Source organism: Dermacentor andersoni, chromosome 4 (genome assembly GCF_023375885.2).
Source record: "Dermacentor andersoni chromosome 4, qqDerAnde1_hic_scaffold, whole genome shotgun sequence".
NCBI lineage: Eukaryota > Metazoa > Arthropoda > Arachnida > Ixodida > Ixodidae > Dermacentor > Dermacentor andersoni.
In genome coordinates, this window is record NC_092817.1 from 50,952,595 (window position 1) to 50,973,793 (window position 21,199).

General features: G+C 45.7%; 2 protein-coding genes and 1 long non-coding RNA gene across 5 annotated transcripts in view; 1 reads left to right on the forward strand and 2 right to left on the reverse strand.

Moving 5' to 3' along the window:
* LOC126537139 (uncharacterized) overlaps positions 1-21,199 on the reverse strand; it is a 57,083-nt gene that overhangs the window by 4,764 nt on the left and 31,120 nt on the right. For 2 of the 3 annotated variants that reach the window (XM_072287832.1, XM_072287834.1), the window contains one exon: positions 16,746-19,678. The exons of the other annotated variant lie outside the window; for it this stretch is intronic. The gene's annotated coding sequence lies outside the window, so the exon portion shown is untranslated. Of the gene's footprint in view, positions 1-16,745; positions 19,679-21,199 lie in introns of those variants that run through there. 3 annotated transcript variants of the gene reach the window in all.
* Positions 1,404-16,743, forward strand: LOC126537145 (mite allergen Eur m 3-like). Its single transcript, XM_050184305.3, has 6 exons — positions 1,404-1,613; positions 3,462-3,565; positions 8,086-8,189; positions 8,799-9,076; positions 12,130-12,302; positions 13,197-16,743. The coding sequence occupies exons 1-6, from the start codon at positions 1,412-1,414 to the stop codon at positions 13,419-13,421; spliced, it is 1,086 nt and encodes a 361-aa protein (XP_050040262.1). The 5' UTR covers positions 1,404-1,411; the 3' UTR covers positions 13,422-16,743.
* Positions 4,312-6,513, reverse strand: LOC140217098 (uncharacterized). Its single transcript, XR_011893597.1, has 2 exons — positions 6,185-6,513; positions 4,312-4,639 (listed from the first exon to the last, which is right to left on the reverse strand). It is a non-coding gene; the product is annotated as an uncharacterized lncRNA (long non-coding RNA).

Genomic DNA, 21,199 nt, shown 5'->3' on the forward strand with positions numbered 1-21,199 from the left:
TGGCATTATCAGGGAGCGGATGTAGCATGCTGCCAAAGGTGAACAAGACAATGTCGCGAGCGCAAGCTGCAAGTTACCAATTGATTGTGAGTACCAACGCTGTCAGTGTATCTTTTTATAACATGTGTATCGCTCACTTATAAGGACATCTAAGGTGTGCCAGCTATAGCTGACACACCTTAGATGAACCGTCACCAGTTCGTCGAGCTGAAGGCCCTCTTGGTATCATCAGCACTTTAAATGAGAGAGGAACAGCACATCTATATAAATAACTGTGCGGCGTAGTACAAAGAAAGCAGAATGGAATATGAGGATTGCAGAGCAAGCGATGGAACGAAACATGGTATTAGTAAAGCTAAAGATAGGGGTATTGAGTAGGCGTCCATGCGAGAGTAGCTGATACCTTAGTTGAGGCTGAGGTGAAGTGATGTTGTGCAGGTCACATGTAATGCGCAGATCAGGGGCCAAATTCACAAAGATGTTCGTTCGTAAGTGCTCTTTGCCATTGGTGGGCGGCCTTCGCTAATAACATGTCCAGCATAGGGATTGGTCGTAATCTGCTCTTCCGAACACTTCTAGCGCAAGAGCTTTTTGTGAATATGCATGGGCCCAGATAACTGGTATCACAGTAACATGCTAACAAAGTGCGCAAAAATAAGGAGAACGCAGTCAGAACTGACAGGTGATTAGACAAAGTGATATTAAGAAATTGGAGTGAATATGGTGGGCGCAATGAATGACCTGTTTCCTGCACACAAGGCAGTAGTTCTCAGAACCACCTGAAACTTGCTCTAGCGAGTGATCGCGCCGATCTTGGTGGCAGGGGCGGCTCCAGGATTTTACTGTTGGGAAAGGGTCAGGGGAGGTGAGTAGAGCATGTGGCTACGTCGGCTGCCCCCCTTCGATCGCCTTTATAGCCGCCCCTGCCCGGAGTTACAGTGGCTGTACCGGAAGTGTCTCCGATATTCACGCAAGCCTTCGTGTCTGTGGTTGCCGAGCGTGAGAGAGGAAGAAGGGGGGGGGGGGGTGAAATCTCCCTCCCGGAGAGTTGGAAGTGTCCGACGGTAGAAGAGGGACCATCAGCACTCGGCGTTGCTGTGGTCTTATCAATAGGGACTGACCGAGTCCATTGTTCCTTATCTTATGTTCTTGAGGTTACCTGGCATAATAAACAAGCCTCACGTCCCATGCTCACGTCTTCTTTTTTAATGCGAAGGAAGGCCAGTCTATGTACAATTGTAATTAATCGCAAAGTAAGAGCGCACGTGGCAGATGGAGGGCCCTACAATGGCGCACGACTGCGGCCTACCATTTTGCTTCTTGAGTGCTGAAATTAAATGGCTGTTTCAGACGTGTTAGAGCGAAAACATCCCGGGGTCTCTGTTTGCAACCAGCGAAAGGGTCTTTGCCTATGCGGACTTCGGACTGCGAGGCGCCGTCGTCGGATCAGCCTGGCCGCTGCGTCCCCGAGTCGTCGTGCCCGGAGGCGCGGCGCGAGCGATCCAACACGTGCGAGCTCCCGGACCACGTGTGCTGCCGCCGGGAGTCGAGACCGCAGCGCTCCGCTGCCGACAAGGACCGCATGTTGGCCGTACTCCAGGAGAACAGGCTACGTACGCAGTCGCCTATAACTACCCTTCGCTCGCCCTTCGTTTCTTAAGCAGAAGGAGTGACCGCAGATGAAATTTCAACCTCGCTTTATTACCGCAACGCCAACTACACCTCGTTTCAAAATATGGCACCACTGAAAATGAAGCTATATTAGCTATACCTATAGGTGCTCTGTGGCTATGCCGCTGGCGCCAGAAGCGCAATTGCGAGACTGCACGTCGTACTGCGCCACGCGTCCTCCGTACCATAGTGTATAGTCCGCTCAGTCTCGAGCGCTAGAGCTTTCACTTTAGGGCTCGTCACTTCCGCGCAGAACAACACAAAAGGCGAGACTCTACATTAATAACAGCGATGTCACTTAGCGCGACGTCATCACTCATAATAGAAAAGATGTCCGCTAACGAACGAGCAGCAACGGTTACGTATTTCATGTCTTCGTGAACGAATTGTTTGCAGTGGAAGCGTCAACCTCAAGGTGTGGCATTATAAGCAGGCCACGTACTTTTTTCAGAAGCGTTGCCTTCTTTCGGTGGTGCAAGTTAAGCCAAAAAGAAAGAAAAAGCAAGTATTATGCTAAGCCATATTGGGAAGTTAAACTGATGGACTGCCAACTACATTGCCAAAACGTGAAGCTTTCTCTCCCAGAAATAAATATGGTGGGCGGCAATGACAAGTTCTAAATTCCCGCACCAGCTCAACGGGAAGTCCCAGACTATGGAAAATATCGCCGAGTCTAATAAATTTCTTCTGTTATTGTTTTTAATAATAGGAAAACGCAGTATTTGAAGTTCTGTAACAAGCGGCCAGTACATCAGCTACTTGTTATAGGCTTCTCGCACACTGAATGGAACCAGTACATGAGAATACTGCGTGATCTGTGACGCCACAGTGATGTCATTGGCTCGTAATAAAATAAAAAAAAAAATTTGACAATCACTTTCTACTATAATAAACAACCTTCCTCCGCCCACAAAATAAGAACAAGCGCAAATACAGTTGCGAAAACTAATGTATAAACTCCCTTGGCGTTTGAGCGGTAAACCTATAGTCCCTGCAACTGCGGATGGTGGGATCCAAAAGGTGACACAGCAAAAAATAAAAGTGCGCACGTCAATGGCACTCGGTCGGCAGAGGCGCAGCGCGTTAATGTTTGTCTGTTTCAAATTATTCACGACCTCACCAACGATGACCGTCATGACACAAACACTGAGGACAAACTATGGTAAACAACACGTAGAATACCAAGTACCGGCATTTCTAAATCGCTTACATGGTCTCATAGATTCTGACCACATACATTTTAGTACCATGATGAAGTCCATCCTGACACGTAATCATATTGAGTTTGTTTAAATAATGAAACGTTTTTGTCTTGTCATACTTGGTCATTTGTCAGGGTGATACAAATGTCTTTTTTTTTCACCTGTGTTCACTTACTTGTGTGAATGTTGAGAATGTATAAGACTTACACGATATTTGCTTTGTTCTTTCTTCTCTTTCTTACGATCTTTTTCTCTACTGTGAAATACATATTTGCTCGAAATGATTAGAGATACAATATTTTGTCATGTATATCGGCCTGCGTACCGAACTGTAATAGGAGCAGAGGCCTTTTGTCAGGCTATGTAGCCTTTAGCCTCTGCTCCCGTTCCTGTAAGCAGGCAGGACAAATAAACTTCAAACGTCAAACAGCGGCATCCGCACATGTGCCGCAGTCGTACTCGATAGCCGTCGACAACACACCTCAGGCTACCGCTACCGTTCGAGTGCCGAATCATTTTTACTTATAAGAACGGCTTCGCGATACACATCAGACGGCCAACATTGCACGATAACTAAACGCTTTCCAGTATGCGGCCGGAATCCCCCCAGCAAGGGCGACAAGAAACGGTTCCCAGTGCATTATGTGCTTGGAGGAAGAAGCGTCCGCAGTCATGGGGAGTACCCGTTCGTGGTAAGTGGCTATCTTCCCGTGTCTGGGGCGTATCAGAAAAAAAAAATGAAACGTGCTTTTGCCAGAAAAGAAGATTATTCCATCCATCTTATTTTTTGTTGCATCTTTGTTTGCTCTCGTGCACCCCATATCCATGACGGATTAACTAGCGTGTACGTCATAACTGTCGCGTGTACGTGCACCGTACGTTACGTTGCGAGGCATGAGGACCTCAGAACACATGCAGATGCTCTGAAAGTGTAGCCGTTTGTGCACCAGCCTCGAAATTGAGGAGACCCAAGTTTGGCCTCGGCTGCTCTTTAATTATTTACTTGTTTATCGGTAACAACGCTTAGTGTTGCAGTGGTAACCTTCTCCGCTATAGACGAGAAAACCATGGCCAGGCGGCGCTACTGCGCCTCCTGACAGCGCCCCCAATGTGGAAACGTGATGCAGCGCGGTCTCCGCTTTGTTTACGCCGGTTCGCCCGCGCGTTTCTTCGCTGCTCGTTCTCACGGCGCTCAGTTTTCGACGGCGGCAGATCGCCTGCTTGCGCAACAGCGACGCAGAGATTGCAATGCGGTTTCAAGAAGGCTGCCGACGCGGACAGATTCTTTCGTGGCGGCAACCTCACGAAAGGGGAGCGTCTGCTTCCGCACGTGTACGGCGTTCAACAAATCGTGGACGGTGATGTGACAGTGAAAGCCAAGTGCGTGTCACAGGTGTCCAAGATCGTATACGATGTCGATTTAGAGGTATACACCAAGTTCAGAAGTTTAGCCACTTTATTTCTATATGATGCAGGCACAAAGCGGTCATGCATACTTGCAGAGATGTGGAGGGACGGTGACGATTGCCGTTAGTTTCCTCGGTAGCTGAGTGCGCGCACACGGCTGCTCTCATTTTGTGCTTCCGCCTTTTGCTGCTAAATTTCTTGGCTGGAGCATTAGTAAATTACACGTTTGTGTTCGTTCTGATTTGCGCGGAGCTGTCAGCGAACAACGGCAAGCGTTATCGATGTCTTCGCTTCGCAAAGCCTGCTTGTTTTAGTAAATTCGCATGCTTTTGGATGGCTCCCAGGGAGTGTCATCAGCACTGCGAACACAGAAAGAACACATGTATTAGGCACAAATTATTAGGCACAACGAGAAAGACCATCTTCCCACCTTCAACAACGTGGCCTAGCCTATGGCTCATTATACCCTCTCAGGCTTAGGTTCAGGCAAATCACAAATTAAGCTGTTTTTGGCAAACTGTACATGCCTTTAATACATGGTGATTCGGAGATGCTAGTGCCTGTAACTTCTGATGCCTATTTCTTGCCCCAATAACGTCACTGCGTGGCACGAAGAGAACTGCATTATAAAGCTAACGCAGTAATGTGGGAAGTTGGGCGAGTTGGTGATTAATCATCATACCGTGTTGGTGAAGCAGCGCACTGACCAGTACAAATAGGAGAGACACAAGCACAGCGAGTGTCTTGTATTCATGTGTGTGTCTGCCTTGTCCTGGTCAGTACGCTGCTTCACCAGAACACTAAAGCAGTTTCCTTGCCAGGATGCACGAAATCCTAGAACACAACAGCCAAAACACACATCTGCTCAAAATTAACAATTTATATACTACATAGGCGCATATTGCTTTGAATCATGCTGCAATAAATATTTAGTGTATATCACGCCTTATTCAATGCAGATGTTGGAGTCATTGCAACTCATCGCATTAATCAGCAAGGTGCGTTTTCACTGCTAATGAGGATTGGCTCGTACAGACTGCTCCGTGAAATGAACCCAGACCACGCTAACAGGCCTTAGGACCAACAGCACGAGCGTAAGCATTAGAGATACATGCCTCACCAAAGCAAATCTAGTGCCTCGTCGGGCGAACAGCTAAAGTAAGCTTGCACCGATGGCCGGCTACTACAGGAAACGAAGGTTTTTGGCAGGAAGAGTGAATCAGCAAGAATGTGCAAGGTGGTAATTACCTTAAAGCAAGCTTGGATATTGTGAACTTAGAAAGCATGGCCAAACAACAAACATAACGCGCACGTCTCGATCGGCTGCTTTCCGATCTGCCGCTTACCGACGCACGCGACGACCGCGGCTTGCATTAAATGCTGTCTGCTATCAGACAAAACTAGCGCGCGTCCCCTTTCGTTACCTGCACAACTAGTAAATTAAGTTGCAGCGTTTGGAAAATGGAAATAATTCTCTAAAGCTCGTCCATGCCGATTGCGAGTGAAGGCACAGTAGAATCAAATAAATTCGGGGGTTTTAACTGCCAAAACCATGCAAAACCACTAAATCATTATGAGGCACGCTGTAATGGTTAGTCTCAGGAATACTTATTACCTCCGGGGGTTCTTTAACGTGCACAAAAATCAAAGCACGCGGTAACAAGGGCGTTCTTGCACTTCGCCCCTATCGAAATGCGGCCGCTGTGGCCGGGAATCGAGCTCGCGTCGTCAAGCTCAGCGTCGCAACACGCATGCATTTACCGCTAACAAGCAGCGGATGTCAACACAATTCAACAGCGCGGCATGACTAAACAAACGGTTGGGCGCTAAAAACAGGCATATCACTATTCCGTTTCATCGAGCAGCCGCGATATTGCACGCGAATACGAAAGTATGGTGCTTACTTGACTCGGCGCACTGCAATTATCCATGCTTGTCGTCTGACCTTCTCGTACCACTTCCCCGGAAATCTGTAGAATTTCACGGGCGGCGTTCGACCTTTCGTGTTTTCGAGGCTGTTATGGCAATCAACAATACAGCAGTATTGCGTGCCACCTTTCCTGGCTGATGAGGTCGCACTCGCCATCGCAAAAACAACGCGCCCGAGCCAGCACGAGCGCTCCCGCCGAACAGATCACGGGCGCGCGCTCGCGCAGCGACGACCCTCGAAACTTCCATCGGTCCGCTAGGGGAGCATTCGGCGCTGGTGCCGCGCGGGCAAACTTTAGGTTGCCTCGTCAATAAGACCGCACAGGACAATTCAAATATTACCATGTCGCATTGTGGATGAGCAAGCTTACACGAACAGTTTGAGGAGTTACGCACTGAAGCCGTCTTCTCCACACAAAGCGTCGCATTTTGGCGAAGCGAGCTTTTACAATCCCATTCGGGACCCATCCAGTAAAGGCGGCTTCTCCCCGGAAAGCGTCGTGTTGTGAGGAAGCGAGCTTTGGCAAACCCTTTAGGCAGCCACGCACTAAATACAGCTTCTCCACAAAAAACATCGTATTGTAGAGAAGCAATCTTTGACGAACACGTCATAGAGCCGTGCACTAAAGATGACTTCTCCCCTGGACATACTTCGGTGTGGAGAAGCGAGCTTTGACGAGCACGTTGTGGCGCTAAGCACAAGAAACTTCTCCTCACACGATGCCGTATTGCGGAGAAGCGTGCTTTGACAAACGCTTCTTAATTTAAGGCGCTAAGCACTCTTGCACGCATCTACGGAGTGTCGAAAGCATCATGCCCAGTCTATCGTAAGGTAATGATAGCGAATACATTTGCGCGGCTTTCATTTCGCAGGCGCTTTTCAGGTGTTCCTTTCGTCAAGGTACAGATGCTTTCATTATAAGCTGAAACATGATGGTAAATGGAAATGAGGATATATTAACGTGTCGCTAATAGAGGTCGAGATGTGCTGCCACTATGCAATTACTTGCTAAACATGGTACCACACACGTGAAAGCACGGGCAGAAGCAGAACGTTAAAGGACAACACAAACCCTGTCCTTTTCGTTCTACTCGTGTCCCTGTTTGCACGCCTGCCTTTCAGCCCCTTGAATCCTTACCAACTTGCTCATCTTTCAGACGTTCCAACATACACGATAAACATGCTGTGGCCCTGAAACTCAGCGCCCCGCAAGAATGAGTCATGTCGGTATCACTGGCGAAAACGGTAAAAAAAATGAGGACGTATTGCAAGCTAGCTTTACTTATTCGCGTTTATGTCAGCAGCACACAGCGTCTGCGACTGTAGACGAACCAATGCCACACCGCTAGCAACGTTGCGCGACGAAAATACACTTGTTTCAACGCGAAACATATTTAGAACGCCTCCACATCGCTTAGTCAATTGACTGATGAATCGATCGATTTTAATTAATTATTCACATACAACAAGAGGGTACGACGGTGCGATAAGAGAAACAGATATAGCGGCCGGGACCGTAACTGCCTCGATGCTTTACGGGCACCTGGAATGTCTCGCGACAAAAGATCGGAACAGAGCTGCTATTGTGTGTATGAAGGGTGAATGGAGGACTAGACTATGAAATATTCCAGCAGAGTAGAAAGGGCATAGGTGATCCACCACTGCGTACATTTCTAGCATCCTTGATTCGTTCGAAGTAGTGGTGCAGCGTTCTTACCTTAGACGTTCGCGTTTCTCGTGTGCTTGCTTTCCTTGCGCTAGCAAAGGTCTAGCACGTCACGCCAACATATTCACGTAGAACTACTTCGCTTTCCGAGTTGCTTGCAGGATATGTTAAGCCTAGCGAAACATTGGCAGACATCTCTCACTCTCCAGGTGGCAGTGTTCCGAGACAAGATCAAGGTGGATAACTTCTGGTGCGGCGGGGTCCTGATCACGAAGCAGGTGGTTCTGTCGGCAGCACACTGCTTCTACAAAGCGTGAGTATTGGTTATACCATTTGCATCTCATGGTCACTTAACGGGGCAAGTGGCTGGGCGTCCAGCAGCGTTATATCGAGGAGGAAAACAAAAACGACGGGTAGCGACTCATGCTGAAGCTTGCTTCCCCAAAATCTGGTTTCGACGTGATCGACATGATTTTGGGGAAGCGAGGCTTGTCTTTTACGTACTTCTGTGCTTACCCCAAGACTGGTAAATTCTTAAGTTATGTACCCTTGCGGAGAAAAACTATAGTATTAAAATTTCAATGTACGCCGCGCATATGATGGTCGGCTGGAAATAATTTGCATTTATTTTTCTAGTACACAAGTGTCAACTACGGCTCCTTTCTTTCAACTCCCTTCTAGCGCCTCTATGGATCAAATAATACGTACAAGTCCTTCATGGCAGACACACAAATGATCTCTCTACGATCAGTGCCATTCCATGGAAAACTTCGTTTTGTCCTGGGCTCAGGCCAAAGCACAGGCTAATGGAATAATAATAATGATAAGGAGCAATGGGAGAAGTCAGGCGACCGTCTTTTTCTTTCCCTTTGTCTACCAATAAGGCGCCAAGTTTCCGCAACCGTTCCCTCGATCGACGCAGGAATGACACTGAGTTCTTCGTGCGCTTGGGCAGCCTGGAGATATCCAAGAGCCGCGTGCGCGGCGCCATGACGCAGACGGTGGAGCGCAAGGTCAAGCTCGTCCACTTGCACCCGGCCTACAACGGCAAGCAGCAGAACAGCGACGTGGCGCTGCTGCTTCTGCACAAGGACGCGGGCGTGAGCGAGTCCCAGATGCCGGCCGCCTGCCTCCCCGACGAGGACGAGTCGCCCGACGCCCACCAGGGAGTCATCCTGGGCTGGGGACACAACGGGTTCGGTGCGTACACGTATGCGAAGCCCCAACGTCTGCGCTCACGGCAGGGTGAAACAATCGCAACTTCGTTCAAAGTGCAATGGAGCGAGCTACAGCTATGGCTTTTAAAAGCGTTGAGCTTTCCTTGGGAAGCTAAACGTAGCCCGTTTTTGTGGGCCGATTCCGAAGGTAATGCAGTGCAACACAGCGGTTAAAAAGTCGCACGGTGGTACCGGTGTCACGGGGGTGATCCGCTCCCCCACGCACACACACTGAGCTTCACCGTCGCGCCAAGGAAAAGTGGGCGAAAGGTGCGGCGTAGACTCCAAGATACGCGTCCGCGCCAGCTCGCGTATGAGGGAGGAGGGGGGGAGGGGGAGTGAAGAGGCAGGGGGATAGAAAGAAAGAGAGCAGAAGGAGGGGAGGGGAGAACCACGTACGCTACAGAGCGGTACGTGGCGACGTTCTTAAAAGTTGATCATGAAGGCCCGTAGACCGCAGGAACCTTAGCAGGGCAAATAAAGCCTTCTGCGTAGAGTTCTACTGGCCGCAGCGGCGACGGCTGACACATGAAAATTCGTCAGCAAGTGGGTTGCTGTAATGAAAAAGGAACGTAATAAGAGAAAGCACAGAGAATGAGGAAGCAAAAGTTCAAGAGGGAATATTTTCAATAACTACAAAAGCGATCATTAGAGCAATTTACTCGGGCATTTATTTCGCCTCCGATGCAGGGGACACAACGGTGGGCATGAATAGGGCGAACACACAAAAGAACCCATTCCAAAAGGTGCAAGACAACGGGCCATTGTAAAAAGCAAGATTTCAGAAATTTTCGGGGGCGAAAATTTCGAAGCTTTGTTCAAGGCCGGTGTCGAGGCATTTTTTGAAGTGAACACACAAGTTACCACGCCTTGCTGCTGCCCGCAAGTATGCGTATGCCGATGACAGGCAAATATCGATTACCGGAAAGGATGGAGAGAAAAACTTTACCGAAGGAAAATCTGCAAGGAAGAAAAAAGCTGTTTGAAGTAACCACCCATTTTTTCTTTGTTGAAAGTATGACGACCTGCTTGTTTTCCCGACAACTACGAGCTCTTGTTTTGTCGCTATCGCCATGCAGTTGCGCATACAAAGTGCACCACCGAGGAGATCCCCCGTGGATAATACCGGTGTCACACTACCACTTTCGATCGCGATCAAGCCTGATCAGGATCGAAATTCTCGACCGCGATTGGCTCTTTCGCGCAGCTTGCGAAAAGGAGCCAATCGCGGCACAGAAGTTCGTCCCGGATCGGGTTTGATCGCGATAAAAAGTGTGCAGTGTTACACCCGTATAAGAAAAAGGAAGTCCGATTTTGCGGCTTGCAGAAACGTGCTGCTGGCACGGATATTTGACAAGTGGACATAAATGCAAAAAAAAAAAAAAAAAAATATTGCATCTGTAGTGACCCCCCCCCTCTAAACTAAGGTTTAGACTAAACTGTTTTGAATGAGCATTAGGGCATCGAACTTTCTTTTCCCTCCCGGCACCCCGTATAGGTAAACCTTCTTGGTATTGTTTAGGTCTTCTTTTTTCCCCTTCTTCCGCGGTACTCCTCCCATTGAGATGGGCATTGTTTCGTGACTCTGTCCATATAGATAGCAACAGTTCGCGTAAGTAAAGAAACCTAAGAATGACTGCACAATGTGAAGGCTACTCTGCTGCGGAAACGTCTGTGAAATAAACGTCTCCAAGTCGAGGAACTCTCTCGAGCTGCGTCACAGACGCACGTGAAAGGGACGCGTGGTTGGCGGAAAACTTACGGTACCAGTCGTGCTCCGTTGGGTGCAAGCCGCCGTCTCGCGCATGCTTGTGTATTTCGTTCCGCGAACAGGCAAAATTGCTTGGTCGGCCAGATTATTAGCTTTGTCTGCTAGAAGACATGAGTTTCTCAGGTGTGTGTGGTTAACTGCGAGAGGGTAAAGGGTGACGCCAGGTTTTTCTACTCGCGGAAATGGACAACATTGTTGTCCGCGGCGGATCGTGCGATGAAGAGCGGCGACGTCGGACTTGCTTTGGGAAATGCACTATGTTTGCCGTGATACATTTGTCGACACCAATATGACGCAGGGAAAGCTAGAATAACATACATACAGGTGGTAATATCCAGAGAAACATTCTCCATGCTCTCACGTTGACGAGATCAGTTCTCAATCTGGTGCAACGCAAGAAAAAGGGGGTCACCGACGATTACGATACTCCCTAATGCGAATTTTAAGCGCAACTGTTTAGTTGTTTTGAATTCGCGATATATTGTGGCAAAGAATTTTGTTCTGAACAACAGGGTCCTCTCCGCGGCGGCACTGAGCCTCTCCTTGGGCAGCTCGTTTAGCAGCAGCGGCAGACGAAGCATTTTCACCGGTTGTGTCGCTCATTGTTCAGAAAGGAAGCGTAAACACGGGAACGCGTGGCTCTCGCGGAGCGCATTCTGTAGCGGCGACGGCGCAGGCTAAGTAGCGCATGCGCAGTGGGTCCGAAGCCCACGCCGGCGCTTTGTTCCATGTATGGTATCGGTGGACACGCTCGCCGCAAGCCTGGTCGCCGCCGCGGAGCACGTCTCGTGCGCCACTCCGCTTTCCTCCTCACTCTTTCGCCATCCTCTCCTCCTCTGCTTTCTTCCTCATGCTTTCGCTGCACCCTCCCCCTCCACTTTCCTCCTCGCTCTCGCCCTGTTTCATCCCTCGCTGCGCTCCGCGTTCGTTCTTTCATCCTTCGCGATGCTCGTTCTCTCAGTTACGCCGACGGTCGCCGACATTCAACGCAGGAACATACGCCTAAGAGTTGCGCTCTAAAAAAGAAAAAGCAACAGAGTTTTCCTTTATATGAGGCTTCGAGGAATGACGGTTGTACCCCTAATGCAATATCGAGTGCCTTTAGGAGGTGGACTCTTCGAAACAGCTGCAGTACCTCGTCTCAAAAATTAAAGGCATGAGGCAATGTAGCATTCTTGTGGTTCTGGACAAATGATTTAACTACACATAGGATGGCAAGGGTGTCAAGTTTGCAGTATGTGCGTTCCCCTGGACTTGATCTGCAGGAGGGAAACTGCAGACAAACCTTCAGGAAGCTGATGTGCCCCTCGTGAGCAATGAGCAATGCGACAAGCTCTACAAGACCCTCGGAACTTACAAGACAGTCTTTCATCACGGCGTCGACCAAGACTTCCTCTGCGCAGGAAACATCACCGAAGGCGGAGTCGACGCCTGTCAGGTATGGTGCAGCCAAGTTTTATGTGTAATTGTAGACTTTCTACGCATTAAACGGGAACAATACATAAAGCTGACAAAAATAGCTTTATGCATTTCCTTTTTGGCGCGATTCCCACTTCTCGAAAATGGGCGCCTAATTTTAAAATAATCATGGCAACTGCAGTATGGTTTACAATACAAGCCAATTCAATAACATGGCTTTATTATTTTTTCTCTTTCCCTGGGCCATCTTGCATTAAGCCATGTCCTCTCCCGTCCCGTCCTTCCCTGTTCGGGTTCAGCACTTGCACGCGCTACAAGCGCATGAGGCGCGAGTCACATGGCAGAGCAGCTGTTAAAGAGCTAACCCATATTAGCTGGAATTATTTGCCAAAGTTGCAACAAGCTTTGCTGGAGAAGGGGAGTGTTACGGTAGCCAGTGGAACGCCTTTCTGAATGTTTCTTGCGGTCTTCAAGTAAATTTCCGCGGAATTGCATTATCCCTACGGAGACTTAACCATCAGCTAAATAGATTGCATTCGGAAATACTTTTTTAGGTGTTCACTCTGAGCTGATGCTGCTTCATGACGTACACCTACAAAGTCTTGAATTCGGTAAATAACTTTTGTGCTAGGGCACCTAGGACGCGTGTATGCATTAATGTGCGCATGTGATTTTCTCGCTTCCATTCTGTCATATATCACCATTTCACGTGGAGTAGTGCGTATACGAAGCCTGTCACTAGGCTAACGTACCTAGGTCCAACTAAACTCCCTCTTTCTCACTTGCTAAGCAAATTTCCTTGCTCTGGAAGTTAACTGTACAATTTCGGTGTGGTCCAGAACAGTACCGAAGAAAGAGGCATGTAAACCTGCCCTTGGCTAATTGCGTACGGCATGAACTCTTCTATGAGCAGCACGACTCCGGTGGACCGCTGGCAGTACGAGTGAAACGAGACGGCAAGGACGTGTGGGAGGTGGTGGGGGTCGTGTCCTTTGGCGTCCAGTGCGGCCTGCCAGGATACCCAGGCGTATACACTCGCGTGGCTACCTTCGTGCCCTGGATCCTGCAGTCTGCCGCAAAGATTGCCAAGATCAAAGGAAAGCCCGCCGCGGCCATACGGCAGCGCCCCAAACCTTAGTCATGCTCTGTCTTACGTTGAGCAGCACGCGATTCCTACAATCTGACCGTAATGCCATAACTGGTAAAGTGTTACTGTGGTCGTTACACAGCAGACTTCTGGCCAAACACGGCTCACACTGGAATGGCTGGTTGTGATTACACTTGTCAACTGTTCAAATTTTTGCACGAACATGCGCCTCATGTGCATGCATACGACCTATCATTTACACAAACCTGCTTGCCTTATTGCTGCACTTTTTTCAAGGCAACTGGGCTCTGCAACCCCCAGGGTAGGGTAGAACACCTGCAACCTGGGCAACCCTCGCAGCCTTTATCTCTCCCTTCAACCTTTCATACAGTTCATGGGCCCACGTGAACATAAATGACTGGATGCTTCCCGGACGTGTAAAAGTTAGCCAACGTGTGCACGGACACCAAATCGGTGAACAACGTTCCGGAGTTTTTCACTACGGCGTCCGTCATAGCCCAGGAGCAATTTTAGAACATAAGACCTGTGTTACAAAGGAATACTACCATTCCTTTGATACTTCTAACAGATTCTTTTTAATCACCCATGCCATATAGAACAATTATACCTATTCATGTGGATTACCTGACGATGGGGCACAAATCGCAATGTTTGCAATGCCAGCTAAATAAATAGTACTAATATATATTAAAAAATTGATATGATTAAATCGCAGAAGATTAAGCCAGATAACAACAGAGTCATGTCCAGTTAACCGAAATCCTGAACCTAGCTCCAGTTTATAGTGATATCTGTTGACAAAATATGCCAAAAATACATCGGCATTTCGATTATAGCTTGTTTTTGCACTATGCAATTAAAAACTATTTCCTGTAAAGTAAATTTATGTATTTTGTGGCACATTTCGGGGATGGTTATATTGAAACTGGACAACCTCCTGATTTCGGCAAATACAAGACTTAATTATTATCCAGCTTCATTTTAGCAACTGCAACACATGCCCAAATGAATAATTTAAAAGTTAGTTACTCATTCTTTCGTGATTTTTTGTATGGGTAATGCCTGTCTCTGAGACACCTGAAAAGGCCAAATTTAGCTACCTGTCACAAGCAATCTTTAAAAAAATAAGACCTGCTCAAAGTACAATAGACGCTGCAGAAACATACAAATTTCAGAGGTGCACCTGTTCTAGCCTAGGAGATGGGGTTCCTAAAAACCAACAGCTGTACAATGACGGCTCGCTTGCTTCACGCTAACACCGTCACAGGGAATCCGGCTGAATGTAACTGCGACATCAAATGTAAGGGGTCTCAGAGCCACACGTTAATTCAGAGGGGACCAGTCGATGGATAGAACCCCACCATGGTGTCCTCCTTTAGATTTTACGTGTTCTCATCCAAGTGTTGTCTCTCTACCGGCTTAGTGCCTGTGCCAGCTGCAGGCGCATTAAGCATAAACCATCTCATTTGCATTTTCTTTATTTAGCTACTTCACCGACTTTGGATCATTGGTGCTTCTTGCTTTATAGACAAAGAGGGTAACAGGATGTATGGAGGAGAGTAGGAGACTAGGAGTAAGCGCAGGTGCTGAGGCGTAGAGAGCGTAATCCACGATTGGAGAACTTTTGCGATGACGTCACCTAGACAAGAGAGGAGATACAAAGGAAGGCGTGCACCCAACACAGATGTGTGCATTGACATGACCGTCAACACCATGTCTCATTTCGAATCTATCAACTCTCCCACCTCTTGAAGTGAACAGATATTACGTTGTGCTTAGTGTGTCGGCTGATGTGTCCATAAAAAGTATGTTGTGGATCTTGGCATGGCGTGGAGGTAGACAGCAGGGTCACACAAGGAAGCTATTGCTGACTTTGAGAGTTATGCGCGATTGTTTCTGTGACAATTTTAGTACCATTCCACCACATCGCAACAGCCAGCCCATGGCAATGGCACGTGTAGGCTGCAACAGCACATCACACAAGATGGTACCAGTGCTTGTGATTCCAGACTGCTTACATCATAGTGACAGGGAGAGGGTGACTGTTCCCTAGTGTGCGGTGGTGTGTTGATAACATTTCGGAGGAACAACACACATGCAGAGGAGCAAACGCAGAGCATTACACTACTCCTAAGGTTGTCTCACGATACAGTGCACAGAACTATGATCTCCCCTGTTGCCTGCGGAATCGCCCCACATGGCAGTCATGTGCCGAAATGTTATCGTGCCAAATTAAAGAAACTGAGTAAGAGTGCACTTTTCTGTGGCTTTTACTGTTAGAGGAAGCAGCAGCATCGAAAACTCGAGAAATTGTAATATGAAGCATTACAGCAGTAGTGACATATTTTCAAAGTTGTCAAATGTCTGTCACGTGCTTCTTGCATTAAAAGAACCACACTTATCACAAATAAAAGTTGGCAAACACAGCACAATTTTCTCTGTGTCATGACGATCAAGATAATGTCAATGACACCAGGTCCGGCTGTTGAGACTAACTTCAGTATAAAATACCTTACAAGCGTTTCCGAGGTTTCATACTTGCTAAATGTCATAACTTTATGTGGGAGAAGCATGTAGAAGAGTTTCTACAACATTGAAAATATGAGAGTATTGCTGTAAAGAGATTGCTCTATTTTTATATTGAATACAGCAAATAGCTCATGCTAATATTCGTTCAATATTTCTGATGACACCACTGCCTAATATTAGGAAGCATGTAAAGTGGCGGAGTATGAATATGTCTGTACTTCCAAGAGTGATTTGTACACAGCAGAAAAAACTGTCAGAAAAGGTTCAAATGGCCATGTGAATCTGACGTATGCATGCAAGCAGTGCCGTCAAATGCAGTTTCGGCTGCGCTTTATGAACTATACCTAAATATGAAATCCTACCATCCTTTTATATTGACCACTACTGAAGCATCAACTTTAGCTCTGTATTTCCCAACAATTCTAAATTTCAAGGTATGCAAGTCATTGGGAGAATTCTTCTGTGCTTCAATTCCTACTTATCGCATTAATAACCAATTAACAAAATGTGACAGTCACTGTTGATACAATAGCATGCATATGCCAGTAAATATAAATCTCAAATCAATTATGAAATTATTCTGATGCACCATTCCTACCTTCCTAGAGACCTGCTGGCAGGACTTTTGAAAAAAAAGGTACTGCACACATTTACATTTTCAGTGCCATTGTATGTACACAGCAAATAAAAAATTGGGCTGTTTTCTAAAATGGCACCTATAATAAAAAAAAACGCTTTAAAGAGATTAAGAGGAAATAAATTTGCGCATCTAAGCAAGCTCAGGGATTTACTCTTGTATAGCAATAAACATATTTATGCAACACATTTGTCCTGTATATTTTATTTTTGTATACAACTTACAAAATAATGCCATTTATAAAACATACGGTGGAACCATAATGGCATTAGGAACAAATGGAAAGCACAGGAAAATACACACGGTGGATCTCTTTGCACTTAGTAGACATCACTATACCACAAACAAAAAATTATGCGGTCAAGTGATTTGCTGCCTTATCATGAGCATTGCAGATCATATCTAAACATTAAGTGGGCGGGAGCATACTGTCTTGGACAAGTGAAACATGAATATGTGAATAGCGAAACACACGTGAGTCAACAATGTTTACAATGATTGACATTCAAGTAGTACACAAAGAGCCAGGAACCAGAACATTTCACTGCTCACACGAAATGTGCATGCAGATGTCTTTTACCACTACAGTAGAATCTCAGCAAACAGAAATTGCTTAAGTGGAATTGCTGATTGGGCGGAACAATAGGCGCACCAGTTGGTTGGTTTTGTATTTGAATGATGCAAAAAAACTTGCCTTAATCGGAACCAAAATATTCGCAAGTCTCCTTAAACAGAACTACAGAATCAACCTCTAATAGCATTTTTTTTTAGTACCGATCTGTGAAGAAAGCCATTCTTGCTGGACACTTGGCATGTATTGGGTGTCCAGGGCATAAATTTGCATGTTACATACCAAAGCAGTTGCTGTTGTGAGTATTTTTTGCTCAGAATCAAGCAGCTTCAAATTGCGGCAATTCCACCCTCGATGTTTATGCGAACGATGGTGGATAATAAGTCAGGGAAGCGCTTTAAAATTAATGTTGTGAAAAACCCCGCTATCATTCGGCTATCAAAGTGCAGTCGACTTCTGTTAAAAGTTGACAGAGGATGCGGACTTGGTGCATGCATTAACCATGATTTCGTCTATCTGCAGCGACAGCACGACAATCAAAGGATACAGACTCACCAGGCCGCAGGCAAGCATATGTGCGCATAGCAATGCCTTTAGAAACCTTTTTTCTTGTTCTATTAAGTAACTAAATTTGTGGGGAATCCGTTATTTTTTACTTTTAGTTCGACTTGCAGGCAGTACCCGCTGAGTCCGAATTATTGGTCAGCGACTATACTGGTCGCAGAATAATGTTTTAAGTGGCAGGCACCTTGTTGTTTTCTGTTTGTTTATTTAAACCAGCTGCTACATTAACTTCTTAATGCTGAACATTTCTGACAACAGTATTAAGAGGGTGTATGATAGAGCAAAGTACTGCACTACTGCACATCTTTCTTGGTAAACAGAACTCCTGTTTATTGGAATAATGCATCTGTGGTCTATTGAGGTTCTGTTTAACGAGATTCTACTGTATAATGGCAGGGAGTGAACTTCATATCACTCAGTGACTAAAAATTTCACTCATCAGTAATAAGGCATAGTGGAATGTTTCACGATAAAAGGAACAGAAGCTGTGGAACTTCTGACATCACCAGAGTGGGCTTGATGCTTGCCTTCATAATCTTAATCGTTCCCCCACACTCTATCTCAGTTTGCATAAAGCTGAGGGCAGCACTGCACCTTGTCCTAAGTGGTCACAGCCCGAGGTCTTTAAACACACCAACTCCGAACGTCTATGTCAAACTCTGTACAATGTCAGGCACCTTTCTGGGGGAGGTTGTTTATTAGACTAGCGTGCCACCACTGCTTGCTATGAAATTACTAAACTGGCTGAAGAAAGCTCCTGTTGAAAAATACAGCTTACCTAGTTTTGCTTGAGTGCCTGCCGAGACATTAATTTCTTGTTGCGCTTGTTAAAAAAGTGCTGTTTCATAGTTTATATTGTTGTCCATAGGTGACTCGGCAGTCAGCATTAACCCCCCCCCCCCCCCCATCGCCATCGTCACGCTGGTCGTTGATCACTGTGTCCAGGTTTTGAAACATTTGAGTCTATGAGGACTTTCATAATCGGCGTGACTAAAGAGCTCCAGTCACAATGTTTAAATAATGTGCTTCTTGAAGATTCCCAAGCTAAAATTCCATAACCAGGCCCTCTCAGTGCCTGCTAAAATGCATTGGGGCCATGAAGTACTTTTCAAGTGACTCATCACAATTATCCCTGAGGTACATTATTGAAGCACAAGGTCCTCAATCGAGGGGGCAGCATTGCCCTCTACTTGAGTAGAGTTGAACTTCTAGTCGAGGTTGACTTATGAATGCAGTGATCGGGCTTGTTATTATGATTAACTGTGCAGTACAGGTACAGTGGACAAACAGGGAGAGCAGACTACGCACAGCACTGTCTATCGTCTGCTGTGCCTCTTTGTTCTGTTTACCAGTGCTGCACAATTAATTGTGACGCTGATGAACTGATAGCACTGCAATTCAAATAACCACAGAATTCATTTAAATGAAGCAGTTCCTCCCAGACAGATCAAAAACACAAATTGTGAGCTATACGTAAGAGATGCCATCATGCATAAGCAAGAAGCTGCTGAGTTTTCACTACATTTTGCATCAGTGTAGTGCACTTAAGGCGCTCAATTTGGTCTGCACACATACAACTGCTCTATGATAGCAGGACATTGTCAAAAGAGAAAATATTGTGCAAAGAACATCTGATATAGTAGGGACCTTTTTTTTTGTATCTCTGTTGTATATAACTTCAGCAAAGCTTCACCCAGACCTCCACTACCAGAAGCATATAGGCAAGCGAAGAGGTGATGTATCAAAACAATGCATGAGAGTAAACAGCTAAAATAGTAAACAGGTAAATCTCTGAAATATATCACAAGCTCCATCATATAAGCTTGCAGGAGCAACCACTAAAACATGTGAAAATTGCACCATTCTTCTTGACACGGTGTCAACATGATGCTGTTTGCCTGAAAGCTGCCAAGTACTTCACGCAGAGATTCAGCCAACAGCAACACTTAGGATGATTCAAGGCCACTGGTACCCTTCATTCTGGAGCTTTAAAAAAGAAAGTGAAATATGGACCACAATTTTTTCAAGGGTTATAAGGCACAACATGTTTGATGACACCTTCGATAATGAAAACTATAACCAATTTGCAATGCAACGTCTTGACATGTAATATAGGTCTCTAAAAATGCTCAATATTTATGGAGTGCAGATATCTCATTGCAGCATTCGAACAGCTTTGTGATCAACGGTGATGACCATGAGGGTTGCAAGGTTTACTTTATGAGCATGTCTGAGCGCAGCAGAAGCATCATAATGGGATGCTTTTACATATTCTAATGCTGAAGAGATTAAATGACGTGACGGAAAATACCGGCAATATTTTCCTTTTCTCTTTATTTGATTCATCTGATAATTCAACCAACTTGCAAAGTCTTGTCAGGGTCGAATTAAGAGAAGTCTGCAGAGTTTATGTATATGGAAAGGAAAAAGTTGACAATCACTTAAGTATCCTTAAGGGGAGACTCTCCTCAAAAATGCATCTTTTAAATATTTGTACTAGAGATTTGAAGATCCACCCACTTAGAGAGCATTACAAGAAGATTTCAAATATGTAAATAGTTTCTGTGTAGCCGCTATAGTTCTTGAGTTATGTCCTACACAATGGCAAAATAGAGTGATTCCACGGGCACTTTATTATGTAATAAATTTTGATAAAGAGCATTGCACTGTAGCTTATTTAGCTCCTTGTAGACTGCTAAGTGCTGATATCTATTCAAAGAGCATCTAAAATTACTGCAACTATGAAAAAAAATTAGGACACTTCAACTAATTTTTTCCACAATCACAGGAAAATAACTTTGTACATTTATAATAGTCTTATACTAATGAAATTTCGCATGCATACTCTTGAAGATTTCTACAGTGCTGATACCTACTTGAATTTGCAATATCTCCAAGCAGTAGTTGTAAGAGTACAAGGTTATATTTCAGGGAATCGAGAAAAAAAATTTGTTAAAATGCTCGAATCGTTTTGCATAGTTGCACACACTGTTTGGCTAGATATTGGCACTTTGTGATCTACAAAGAGCTAACCAAGCTATACAGCACAATTCTTTTTGTGAAAATTTAGTTCATAAAAAAGTGCTCACAAAGATGACTATATTTTGCCGTTATGCATCACACAGCTACACAAAAAGTAATCCCATATTTAAGATCTGCATAGAAAACTCTATAATTGACTGAATTTGGAGTTTTGTGTCTTTTTTTCTTTTTTCACCGCAGTGTTTCCTTCAGTTGATAGTCGGTGTTCATGTTGTCCACTTATATTGTGTCCGGGTCTGCATGCCTTACCCCTTTTTCGCATTATAAGTTTTCAGACGTCTGGTACAAGTAATAAAAAATAAGTTACTATTTCGAGTAGCGTCTCCTCTTAAGTGATTTGGATGCAAGAGCATGAGGACTTGTCCAAATTATCAACTTAATTTAAATCTCCACCTTAATCCACCTTGCCTAATTTACACCAACCTTAATCCGCTTTAATCCACCTCAATCCAATTTATGGGGCGC